The sequence below is a fragment of the Chrysemys picta genome, chromosome 1 (genome assembly GCF_011386835.1).
Source record: "Chrysemys picta bellii isolate R12L10 chromosome 1, ASM1138683v2, whole genome shotgun sequence".
NCBI classification, from domain to species: Eukaryota; Metazoa; Chordata; order Testudines; family Emydidae; genus Chrysemys; species Chrysemys picta.
This window is the reverse complement of record NC_088791.1, coordinates 306472849-306486613: the sequence shown is the minus strand read 5'-3', so window position 1 is coordinate 306486613 and position 13765 is coordinate 306472849. Positions and strand designations below refer to the sequence as shown.

The following is a 13765-nucleotide window of genomic DNA, read 5'->3' as shown; positions in this document are numbered from 1 at the left end:
CCTCCTTCCGCTCTGTCGGAGTTGTCTGGCAAGAAGGAACTGAGGGTGGGGGGAACGCGCAGCCCCCTTTATAGCGCAATATAGAGGCGCCACTCCAGGGGTCACAGCGGGGCTCCCCCACTACGGGTACTGCTAAGGGAAAAACTTCCGGCACCGGTGCATGTGGTGAGCACGCACACCTACTGTGGAATACACCTGAGCAACACATCTCGAAGAACGCCAGTTACAGAACAGCTAACTGTCCTATCTATCATCCTGGCCCCAATACCCACAGTTGAAACCCATGAGGGAAACTTCGCCCATCTCCCCATCTCGGGTGCCTTAGAGTAGCTGCTCTGAACAGATGATGGAAGAAGAGCCGTTCAGTCCAGTTCCGATGGTACTGCTGGAACAGAAGAGAATCCCATCATCCTCATCTGATGCAGCAGTGGCTTTGGCATTTCCCCCACCCCATGATAACTGTCTCCAATTCCAGGATCTCCTATGTAAAGTGGCAGAAGAGCTGCACAGTCCTCTGAGGAGATCCAAGACACTCAGCATAAGCTGTGGGACCTACTTCACTCATCAGTGCCAGTTAGAGTTGCTTTGCCAATCAACGATGCCATATGCTGGCCACATGTACATTAGAAGAAGGCATGTGGTTTATGGCTCTTGATATGTAGGATGCTTATTTTCACATTGACATTCATCCGTCCACAGATCGTTCCTGAGTGTCACTGTTGGCTTGCACCATTTTCAGTACAGCGTCCTTCCGTTTGGACTTACCGCTGTTGCCATGGACTTCACCAAGTTTTTCTCCATCGTGGTAGCCTACATCAGGTATTATGGGGTCCTTGTATTTTCCTATCTTGGTGATTGGCTCCTAGGTGGTGAGGTCCAGATGCAAAGCTCAACTTTCAACCTCCATGTTGCTCGGACTCCTTTCCTGCCTTGGAGTCAGCATCAACATTGAAAAATCAACTTTGGACCCCACACAGTCCCTAGATTGTCACAGCATGAGCATACCTACCAAGGAACAGGTTTCAGACTCTGCAAGAACTCATAGCCCGCATAGTCAACAGTCCTTCTGTCATGGCCAGGACTTGCCTATTTCTTCTCGGCCACTTGACCTCCTGCACATATGTTACCATCTTTGCTGGCCTCCACCTTTGCTGTATCCAGATGCATCTCCAAAGAGTTTACTCACCCACGCATCATGCTGACAGTCTCCCCCACCCCCAATACTCTTTTCCCTCCACTGGTGGATGGACCCATGGCAGATTTGCATAGGGGTTCCCTTTCTTCCTTCCTCCCTGGACAGGACAATCATCACCGGCACGTCCCTCGTAGGATGGGAGCGCATGTGCGATATCACATGACATAGGGAATGTGGATTCCTTGGGAATCTAGAAGAACAACAAGGAGTCCAGTGGCACCTTAAAGTCTTAACAGATTTATTTGGGCATAAGCTTTCGTGGGTAAAAAACCTCACTTCTTCAGATGCATGGCCATGCATCTGCATGCACGAAAGCTTATGCCCAAATAAATCTGTTAGTCTTTAAGGTGCCACCGGACTCCTTGTTGTTTTTGTGGATACAGACTAACACGGCTACCCGCTGATACTTGGGAATCTAGGATACACATCAACATTCTGGAACTCTGGGCTGTAAGGAGGGCATGCCAGGCATTTCTCCTGTTCATCGTTCCCATCATGTTCTTATCATGTTGAACAGCACCACCGTTTCTACATCTGCAAACAAGGCGCGAAGTCGCTGCTCTGTGTATAGAGGCAGTCAACCTCTGAAGTTTGTGCATCGCCCACCAGATCCTGTTATGTGCAGCCTATCTCCTGGGGACTCAGAATGTGATTGCAGACTTGCTCGGCAGATGGTTTGTGATTGAGCACAAGTGGGAACTACACTACACTGTAGTGCACAACATCTTCAACCAATGGGGGACTCTGATCAGCTTTGCTTCCCCCATCAACAACAAATGGAGCACATACTGCTTCAGGGGGATCTTGGTCCTGACTCTCGGGATGATGCTTTCATACTTCACTGGTCAGATCAACTACGCCTTCCCTCCTCTTCCACTCCTGCTACGAGTACTCCACAGGATCAGACAACTCACAGCAACAGTCATCCTGATCGCCCCTGCTGGCCCAGACAGTTCTGGTTTCCCACTCTCCTCTGTATGTCCTCCCATCGCTTAATTCCCATCCCCTCTTTCCCTGATCTACTGATGCGGCACAATGGCAGGATCAGACATCCCAGTCTACAAACACCTCACCTCAAAGCATGGGCATCATTTTTTATAGGCATCATTTCTAGAACGGGAGTGTTCATCAGATGTGCAAAACATCCTTTCCAGCAGCAGGAAAGAGTCCACTAGGCATTCCTACCAGGCCAAGTGAAAATGCTTCAACTCCTGAGCCCAACGGAAGGGGCATTCCCCAGAAAAGGTGAGGATTCCTTTCCTTCTGGACTTCCTCCTGTCATTGAAGGCATCGGGTCTCGCCTTCAACTCTCTCAATGTTCACCTAGCAGCAATTGACGCCTTCCCCCTGGTGGAAGGGCACTCTTTACACACCCTGTGGAACCTTCCTGCCATTCAACCCATCACTCCCCAGTGGGATCTCAACCTAGTTCTATCCACATTAATGAAACTGCCCTTCAGACTGCTGGCAGCAAGCTCTATATCCCTCCTTTTCATGAAAGTCCCCTTGTTGCTATCATTTCGGCGAGAAGGGTCGGTGAACTTGGGACCTTGATGACAGCGCCTCCTTTTGTCACTTTCCATAAAGATAAAATCTCCCTGCGCTAAATTTCTTCCAAAGGTCATCTCTCAATTTCATCTTAATCAACTCATTCACTTTCTTACCAGCTTTCTTTCTGAACCCTCACACTTCAGTAGAGGAACTACATCTCCACTCCCTCTGTCTGTTGAGCCTTGGCCTTCTTCCTGCAGAGGACAAGACCGATCATGAAATCTCCTAAACTGTGTGCCTGACCTGTAACTCTTTCAGCTATTGTGGCAATCTCCACACAGGGGATCTCCAAGTGGATTTCAGGGGGCATTATACTCTATCAGTTATCAGGACTTCCTCCACACTCCTGGGTGTGGGTCCATTCCATGAGAGCCCAGGCTTCAACCATGGCCTCCCTCAATGGCATCCCTCTTGGGGACATATGTAGAGCAGCCTTGTGGAGTTCAGTACACAACTTTGCTACGCATTACACCTTGGTGCAGGATGCAGTGGCAGATTCTTCCTTCAGCACACCTGTCTTTCACTTAACCATTCCATCTTCATCCTTGCACCCTCCTCCGACTGAGGTACTACTTGTTAATCACCCTCAGTGGTATACAATAGGGACCATCACTCGAAAAAGAAGAGGAAGTTACTTGGCTGTGACTGGAGGTTCTTTGAGATGTATAGAGCTTATTTGTATTCCACTTCCCACTCTCCTTCCCCTTTGCTTTGGATCTGTTGGATTTGTGGTAGAGAAGGAAGTGGAGAGCCGGTTGGTCCGCCCATCTCTTTTATCACCTCAGAAAACCGTGAGGTGGGCCAAGGGTGCGTGTGCAGACCAATGGACATTACTACTTTCAAATTCTCTGGCTATGGATACGTAGTGTGCATGTCTGAAAACTAAATCCATATTACTGTACTTCAGTTACCACAGCCTGTTTCCTAAGTTAATCACTTTTGTAATGCTGGAAAGATGTTCTTTCATATGTAACATTTGTAGAACCAGATGAAGGACGGAAAAAACTGAATTTCCCGAGGAGTCCCCCAGTCATTTGTACAAATAAGTTCTTTTGTATAGCTGTATTGTGAAAGCATGTAAAGTAGCAAACTTACAATTTTTAAAAGGTATTCACTTTTTATTTTTAGTGCTTTGCTCCCAGTCTTGCATCACAAAGCTAAAAAAGGCCCCCCTCGTCAGGCCAAGTATGCCATTCACTGCATCCATGCAATATTTTCCAGCAAAGAAACACAGTTTGCACAGATATTTGAGGTAAGAAGAAAAGGTTTTAATTATTTTTCTTTTAATCTTCATATTGCATATTCATATTTATGCCTCTGTATTTTTATTATTTTGTTAAAATGAGTGTTAGAATAACTTGTTTCAAGATTAGTTACCACTATCAGTCCTTCCCCAGTACCCAAGTCATAAAACTAGGAAACGAACTTTTTTCCTTTCTCCCTTCAATCTCAAATAAATAGTTCTTGTTGGTGCAGTGGAGGTCATATTAAAGGGCTCCAATCTTGCTTGTTGAATAGATTCTGGTAGAGGGTCTGTGCTTACCTTGTAGTGATTACTGGCTCCAGCAAGCAGTCCTTGATGGTTCAGTTTGTATTTGGAAAGGGAACAGTGTATATCATTCGCATTGGAAGCTCAGGGTAAATGGGATTAAATGGGACTGATGGAAATTTATGCTTTCAGCATCCTTTATAATTAACATTTCTAGTACCTTTCATCTCGAAGGATCTTAAATCACTTTTCAAAGAAGAAACGCTTATTCCACTATTGAAATAGTAATTTTGACATCAATTTAACACAGAAAAATATATCCGTTAATCTAATGAATTCATAATTCCTGCAAGGCTTGGGGGGGGGGGGGCGAAGTTGTGTGTGAATGAGGGAGGGAGGGAGAGAGAAAACACATTGTTTCAGTAGCAGGTGAAACTTTCCATTGACTGGAATTTAGTGTTCAATAATAAGTACTATTCTAGTATAGCTAAACTGATTAGATTGATATGATCTGAATTTGTTGCCTATATTTATCTTTTAGCCACTGCATAAGAGCCTTGATCCAAGCAACCTTGAACATCTCATTACACCATTGGTTTCTATTGGTCATATAGCCATGCTGGCCCCAGACCAATTTGCTGCCCCTTTGAAATCCTTGGTAGCCACCTTTATTGTTAAAGATTTGCTAATGAATGATAGGGTAAGTACTTTTTTAACTATTTGTGCCTTTTTTGATAAATTGACTTTTTTCTTTGGTAAGATATTCAGGAAATAGAAAATTAGGATAGTTATAAAAGTTAGTAACATGTCTGTATACATCTTGAGATATTTTGGTGTTTTGGCATGTATTTTTTTAACTTGACTGGAAATTTATGCAGTAAAAAGGGCTAAGAGGGCTTTTTCTCCCCTCCCCGATAGTGTAGAATCATTTTTCCTTTCATGGATCATAGCAAGTGACTGTCTAATTCTTAAAAATATTAAACCCACTTGGTGAAATCCTAGTTCCATTTTAGTCAATGGGATTTTTGTGGTTGATTTCAAGCTGGGTCAGGATTTCCTCTACTGTGCTTGGGCCAACAACTTGACATTTTAACAAGGCTTTATTCCAATTTTGAAATAATTAGTAGGTCTGTAAACACAAGAATTTAACTTTCAGTTTGGCTTATACTTTAAAGCAATTCCTTTCTTTTGGGAAATAGAAAAATGAAATAAGTAAAAAAAAAAAATCTTTCAGTATGATTAAACTGGCTGTTTCAATAGTGAATACATGTACTAGCATTACAAAATAGTTAACCAATGAATGCTGCTGTTTGTCTTTAAAAGCAAACAGAAGCAAATAAGATGATAGTAGGCTTTACTAATAGTATCGTATCCTATTAATAATAGAATAATAAACTAAATGTAACAAGATGTAAAATTTGATTTAGCTTCCTGGGAAAAAGACAACTAAACTTTGGGTTCCAGATGAGGAAGTTTCTCCAGAAACGCTTGTCAAAGTAAGTAGCTCTTAAAACTTTTTCTTGGTGTATATTTACTGTCATAATGTCTGTATACCTAAAGATGCCTAGTATTTCTAAAGCTGCAATTAATAATTGTCATTCTTTTCTGTATGTTTCCTTCAGATTTATCAGTCCCGTGATTTTTCTAAAACTAAAAATGTCTGGTTTAAATAAAATAAGGATTTTGTCAGAATAGGCTTGGACTCGCAACTCCTTCCTCTTGGGATTCCACAGGTCTCATTCCTGGGGCTCTGCCATGATCCAAGCGGGCTTCCCCAGCCCACCGGTATCCAGGTTCCAGTCTTGCTCCACAAAACATCCCTTGGTGTTTCACACTTTATACCTTGGTTCGGGTGCCCCACATGCATCCTTCTTGAGGCAGGCCTGTGATTCAGACTGGCTTCCCTAGCTCACCTGTCTCCCTTCTGGTTCTTGTTCCCATCCTATTCTCCTGACTTGATACTTCTCTGGAGTTCTGCTCTCCAGGCTGTCTGCCCTATTTCCTGTACTGGGAGTCACTTAGCAGCTGGGGTTTATCATGTTAAGGAGGTAGCTACTTCATTAACGCCCTGGCTCATTCAAGTCCTGGGCTTCTGCTACCTCTTACACTTAACCGTGAAGGTAGCCTTCCCAGCTGTTAGTACATTGGCCAGGAGAGTGGGTGAGCTTGGGGACTTCATAGTTCCCCCACCTTATATGATCTCTCACGGAGACAATTTACCTGTGATTACATCCCAGGCTTATTCCCAAGGTTCTTTCCAATTTCACTTGAACCAAACAGCCCACCTATCTGTATTTTACCCAAAACCTCACAATAGTAGTGAGGACAAGAGACTCCACTCCCTTTATTTAAATTTATTTCAGTGAGAGGTATCTGCTGGTGTAGCCCAGGGGTTCTCAAACTGGAGGTTGGGACTCCTAAGGGGGTCGTGAGGTTATTACGTGGGGGGTTGTGAGCTGTCAGCTTCCATCTCAAACCCTGCTTTGCATCCAGCATTTATAATGGTGTTAAATATATAAAAACCATTTTTTTAATTTATAAGGGGGGGGTCGCACTCAGAGGCTTGCTGTGTGAAAGGGGTCACCAGTACAAAAGTTTGAGAACCATTGGTGTAGCCCCTTAGAAAGCATGTAAGAGAGCTGAAGGAAGAGGTGTCTCATCTGCAGACATATCAAGAACATAAGGACTTCATTGACAGGATGCACATGGAGACATCCAAGATGGAGTATGCTAGCGAACTACAGGTGACTACAGAAACACCAGAGGAAGGAGGAGAGCTGGCTGCTCTGTGGGGAGGAGGCTGGCTGCTTGCCATCTCAGACAGTGGCATGATATCCCAGGAGGTGTACTGTCTGCCTAGAGCCCTAATTGAAGATGTTACAGAGAGGATGCTGAGGTTCATCTGTCCCTCTGATCACTTCTCCATGCTGTTCACCCACATGGGTGCTGATTATATTGCCATGTATGACCCTGAGCAGATCAGCAGTGACTACAGGGCTCTGGGAGTGAGAGTGAAGGAGTTTGGAGCAAAGGTGGCAGTCTAGTCCATCCTCCCAGTTGAGGGTAAGGGCCAAGGCAGGGACACGTGCATCCTGGAGATAAATGCGTGACTGCACAGATCTTGTCTACAGAAGGGCTTTGGCTTCCTTGACCATGGGATGCTGTTCTGAACAGGAGGACTGCTGGGAAGAGATGGGGTCCATCTGACCAAGAAGGGGAAGAATATCTTCACACACTGACTCACCAACCTAGGGATGAGGGCTTTAAACTAGGTTCAAAGGGGGCAGGTGACAAAATCCCACAGGTAGGTATTAAAAAAGGTGATCTTAACAAAGGGCTAAATATGTTGTGAGGGAGGAAAAGGGAAAATTATAGTAAAGTCATAGGAGAGCAGCAAGAGGGACAACAGTGGGGGAATCTGTTCAACATCTTAGATCTCTATGCACAAATAAGATAATTTTGCTCTTCATAGGCATAAAAACAAAATAAATGGTGATTGGATTATTTATATTGGCTGTCTTGTGAGTTCCAGCATTTAATAGTAATACATTTATCATGTAATTCAAATTAAATATTATGTGGTGTCACAGGACAGCGGATGTGAATGTTTATGATGAAAGGCTTGATTAGCCACATTCTGTAGCAGATGTTAACTTACAGTAGTAAATGTTGTATAATTTTTTTATTGTACCTTTCAATGAAAAATTGCTTTATTTCATAAAAACTAGTAAGGTTTATTTACATTTCAGAAAATTTAGAAACTATGCATGTTGCAATGATGATGAATGCATGTTTCACATGCTTATGAGGAATATGTTCTCTGTCTAATAAAGCATTTGAGAAGATTATATTGCTAAGTGATCAGACTACTACAGAGATTATTTCAAAATTTTGTTTGCAGGGCGTAATTAACATACTACTTGTGAACATTTCTTTCAGATCCAGGCCATTAAGATGATGGTTCGATGGTTGCTAGGAATGAAGAATAACCACAGTAAATCAGGAACTTCTACTCTGAGATTGCTAACAACAATATTGCACAGTGATGGAGACTTGACAGAACAGGGAAAAATTAGGTATACCATCGGCAATTAAGTGAAACCATCTATTTGGACAGTATAATTGCTCAACAGTTTCAGTAACTTAGAAGGGGCAATGCGCACTGTATGGAGAAGAAGAATTTAAAGGCATTTGGGATGTATGGATATGTTATATACCTCTACCCCGATAAAACACGGTCCTCGGGAGCCAAAAAAATCTTACCGTGTTATAGGTGAAACCGCGTTATATCGGGTAGGGAAGGCTGTGCCTCCCCAAACAGCCTGGCCCCGCCCCCTATCCGACCTCCACCTGTTTCCCACCCCCTGACTGACCCCTCAGAACCCTGGACCCATCCAGCCCCCCCGCTCCTTGTCCCCTGACTGCCCCCTGAGACCTTCTGCCCCTTAACCAATCCCTCGGCCCCAGCCTGGCACCCTTAATACGCCGCTCAGAGCAATGTGTCGGAGCTGTCCCTAGAGGGGTGCGGGGCCCAGGAAAAATCAGCCTCCCCGCTAGTCTCCTCACCGTCTGCCCAGCACTCCCAGCCACCGCTCGCCTCCTCACCCCACCTACCTGCCCGCTGCTCGCCTCCCCACTAGTCTCCTCACCGTCTGTCCGCCATGCCTCCCCGCGTCGGCCTGGCCGCCGCTCTCCTGCTTGCTGTCTTTCCGCCCGCCTACCTCCTCACCCCACTCCTGCCTGCTGCTTACCTCCCCATTTGCCTCCTCACCCTGCTTGCCCACCTGCCTCCCGCCCTTAACACGCTGCTCAGAGCAGCGCGTCGGAGCCAGACATGCTGACCCACCAGAGCGCGCAGCCCCGCCCCCTAGAACGCTGCTTTACCGCGTTGTATGCAAATCCGTGTTATATCGGGTCGCGTTGTAGAGGTGTACTTTATATATAAAATTTACCTTTTTATGAGGTAATGGTACTCTAGGCTTGAATTCCCAGATAAGAAGTCCAGGGAACTTCAAATTTATTTTGCTACTATAAATATAATCCAAAATCATAGTAAAGAGTTGTTGTGCTTTTTCCTCTACTTTTTCTCTTATCCTTTCACTCTGAACTACTTTTCATACTGGAAGGAAAAATTGCACAATTTCTCCTTTTTCTCCTTCTAAACTGACTTTAAACAAAAAAAATTAAAAAAAATCTTACCTTGTGGTGCACTTTATACATAGTTGAAGGCACACTGCTTTTAGGAAGGGAGATAAGGATGAAGGGGAGGAGGGACATAAGTAAAGAAGATTAGCTTTTTAACAATTTGTTTCATCTGGCTGTTAGCCCATTTGCTTTGACTGCTAATGTTTATTTTTGTGTAAACTTTTTAATCTTTCTTCAAGCACAAGTGAGGAGCCGAGTTCACCATCATTGTTCTTGGCAAACGTTGAAAATTCTGTTTACAGAAACAAATGGAGAGCAGAGAGGGATTACAGTAGTCAAAATAAAGAGATTTGCATGTTTGGTATATAGTTAAATGACTTTACAATTATTATGCAAATCAAACACCAGACCAGTGCAGAGGGTAGGGAATTGCAAAATAGAGCATTTTGCAGTTGTGCATTAACTTTAGTCACTGCACTCAAGCTGAAAATTCCATTTCAGTATAACTTGTAAATAATCATAACACTCTTAAATTTAAAATACCGTCATATGACCCATATATAGAAGTCGGTCTGCGAAGGAATTAAATAGTAATAATTCTTCAAGTAGTGTCCCTATGGGAGTTCCACCATAGACGTATGTGCGTTCCTGTGCTTCTGATCGGAAATCTTTGTACCAGTGTCCATTCGGCCCGCACATGCATGCTCATATCCTCGTGCTCTGCCTTGAAGGGAGAATCACGCTCAGTTCCTTTTCAACCGCCCCGGCTAAAGATGGAGTGATTAGCAGTCCATTTACAGATACTTTATTTCTTTAGAAATGTGGTGTGAGCTGGTTTTTAGTGCTTTTATTCTTTTCTTAGGGCATGTCTACACTACAAATTTAAGTAGACTTAAGTCGACAAACAGCCACTGCAGTAATTTCTGTGGTTTTCCATGTCCCCACTACCCTCCTTCTGTCTGTGTCTTCACTAGGAGTGCTTGCATCAACTTAATGGGGCAATGTGAGCTCTCAGCACTGAGCTGCTGAGTGAGCCAGGCTGCAACCCGGGCTCTCAGCTCCCCACTGGGAGCCCAGCTGCCACCCAGCACATTCAGTCTCCTTGGTATCAAAGGCGTGTAAACACAGTACTCATAGATTGGGTGGCATAGGGTGCAATAGACACCCTTGGTAAGCCTGAGAACCCTATGGGCACAGGCACCAAAGCAGCGTTACTGCCGGTCAGGGACAGGGGCATAGACTGTACCACCTCTGGGCAGATGGCTCCGGTACAGAAGCCCCCGGCACAGGCAACTGCGAGACAGCCATCATCAGACCGCTTGCTGCGGCCAAGGTCTCCAATCCCTTTGGCACCATCGACTCAACACCAGCAACCGCTACCGGTAGATATTACTGCGGCACCACAGGAGTTTAGATTTTCTAAGGATCTTATGATACCTGAGGCACCAGAGTCTCCTCTGTTTGGTACCAGGGCCCTGGCACTGAGCAAATCTCGGGCTTAGGGCTCACCACTGGCACCAAGCTGTGCACCTCCAATTTCCATGTGAGCTCCACCACTTTTCAGTGGAGATTTGGACAGTGACCAGGAGGAGGTTCTCTTTCATCACTCTACTGTGCTCCTTCTTGCTACCATAACCAGCCATGGGCTCAGCCTCCCATGCCTTTCCCACTGCCCCAGTGGCGGCCAAATGGGATCCATGGTTGGCCTATAGGCATCATTCCTTCTTGGGTGTCTGGTGTCTCACACTGAAAGACTCTGAGGCATTCTCCCACAACCACTGCATCTAGAGCCTCAGAACCTCCTGAGGAAATCCTGGAGGAGCAGGAAGTGGGACTAGTGGAAGATGTTATACCATATTCTTACGTCTCTTCCTCCCCTCCAGAAGAGATGATTATGCCCTCTTCATCATCTATGGCAGACAATTTTAAGCTCTTCCAAGATCTTACAAAGAGGGTGGCAAATACCATACAAATACTTCTAGAGGAGGCAATGCACTCATCATAAGCTGCAAGATATTTTACATACATCCTCCTCCTTGAGGATAGCCCTCCCTATCAACAAGGCCCTTTTGGATCCAGTTAAACTCATATGGCAAATGTCAGCATTGGCCACACCGACAGACTGATAAAAAGTACTATGTTCCCCTCCCCCGGGATACGGAATTTCTTTTCTCCCACCCTCTGCCTAATTCCATTGTTGTTGATGCAGTGAATTTCTGTGGCTGCTAACATCATTCCAAATCCACACCCTATGATTGGGATTGAAAGTGCCTTGACTTATTTGGGAGGAAGGCCTACTCTTCTGCTACTTTGCAATTCAGAATTGCAAACTACCAAGCCCTAACAGCAAAATACAACAATATGAACTATGCCAAATTCAATGCCTTTATTGATCATCTAGTGGAGTCACAATGGGAACAATTCTGAGCCATTATCAACGAGGGATAGTTGGTGGCTAAAACAGTGCTTCAGACAGCATTTGAGATGGAATGGACTGCTGTATCAGCTGAATCAACGATAGTTGAGATGTGACGAGCTTTTGTGGTTTCATCGTTCAAGTTTTCTGAAGGAGGTTCAGATAACTGTCGAATACCTCCACTTAATCAGTCGTCTCACAAACTGCGTACACCTCAGTTCCCACAACAACACTATTACAAACCACAGAGAAAAAGCTCCAAGTTTCAGAGGTGCAAACCATCAGGCCCTCAATCCTCAGCATCATAATCTTCCACCTCAAAACATCAGTTTTGATGCCTTGGTCGAGGCACCGAGAGACCACTCCCTTCAACAACAGCTGCCGCTTTCCAACCCCTTGCATCCCTTTGAATGCTGCATTACTTTGTTCTCTCATAACTGGGGAACACACAACATCCGGCAGATGGGTTTCAGAATTATCTCCCAGAGGTATTCGGTCCACTTCACCTCCCTCCTTTCCCCCGACTTTCCTTCCCTGTCCCTCTTCAGGGACCCTTCTCAAAAGAGACTATTACAACAGGAGATAGGTGTCATAGAACCCATCCCACTGCATCTCTGGGGCAAAGAGTTTTACTCTCAATATTTTCTGATCCCCAGGAAAAAGGGAGGTGAGACCCCCATACTGGACCTCAGAGCATTGAACAAATACATCAAGGCTCAAAAATTCAATGTGATCGCATAAGTAGCATCCCTGTTCCATCTTTGGAATGGGAGATTGGTTCTCAGCCCTCACTCTCCAGGGCACGTATTTCCACATATCAGTCCTGCTGTTCCACAGATGATTCCTCTGATTTACTCTGGGTCAGGACCATTACCTGGTCAGAGTATTCCCTTTTGGCCTCTCATTGGCTCCCAGAGTATTCTCCAAGGTCCTCTCTGTAATGCTGTCCCACCTACATACTTGGGATCATCATCTACCCATACTTAGATAACTGTCTCCTCAGGGCCCGCTCCTTCGAAGAAGCTCTACAGGCCACCCATGGAACTATGGACATATTTATGAAACTGGGTCTACAAATCAATGTCCAAAAATCGACCCTAACTTAAATACAATGCTTGGAATTTGTAGGGGCTGATCTCTACTCACTGTAAGCAAAGGCGCTCCTTTCACAGCACAGATTTCACAGCCTGTCCTTGTTTTTAAAGACAGTGCAAACCAGCTCTCAAACATTGACCATACATTGCCTCCAGCTTCTGGGGCACATGACAGCTGGCGTGTTCATAATATCTCATGCCAGACTTCACATGAGGTGCCTGTAGACGTGGTTCACCTCGGTTTTCAAGCCAAACAAAAACTGTTTACACAAACCACACTTGATGCCTTCTAGGGTTAAGCACTCCCTGAATTGGTGGAAAGACCCAGCAGACGTTTGCACAGGGCTCCCGTTCACACAGTTCTCCCTTCCCCCCGACACTTCTCACTATGGACATATCCCTCAGAGGATGCCCATCTCAACAACCTCATGACTTACAGCAAATGGTCACCCACAGAGGCGACTCTCCACATCAACCTTCTTGAACTCAGAGCAGTCAGGAATGCTTGTGCTTGCTTTCTCACCTATCAGAGGTACATATATGAAAGTCATGACAGACAACATTGCGTGCATGTACTGCATAAATCGTCCAGTGGGATGCCAGATCATCCGTCCTCTGCAAAAAAGCACTAAAGCTGTAGAACTGGTGCATTTCCCACAATTTTGTAATATCAGTGGTCTGTCTACCGGGAACACAGAACACAACAGCAGGCTGTTTCAGGTGCAAGTTTTCACATGACCACGAGCGGGAAATGAGCCCAGCAGTATTTCATAGCACATTCTGTCAGTGAGGGACACCGATGATAGACTTTTTTGACACTTACCTGAACAAGAAATGCCCATACTACTGCTCCAGGACAGGCCTTGGCCAGCACT

General features: G+C 45.0%; 1 protein-coding gene across 9 annotated transcripts in view; it reads left to right on the top strand.

The window, feature by feature from the left end:
* The window catches only part of PDS5B (PDS5 cohesin associated factor B), a 276903-nt gene that overhangs the window by 206509 nt on the left and 56629 nt on the right, over positions 1-13765 (top strand). For all 9 annotated transcript variants that reach the window (XM_065594581.1, XM_008167674.4, XM_008167679.4 and 6 more), the window contains 4 exons: positions 3875-3998; positions 4777-4935; positions 5663-5731; positions 8175-8311. In XM_065594581.1, the coding sequence (XP_065450653.1) occupies positions 3875-3998; positions 4777-4935; positions 5663-5731; positions 8175-8311 (489 nt within the window). The remainder of the gene's footprint in view (positions 1-3874; positions 3999-4776; positions 4936-5662; positions 5732-8174; positions 8312-13765) is intronic.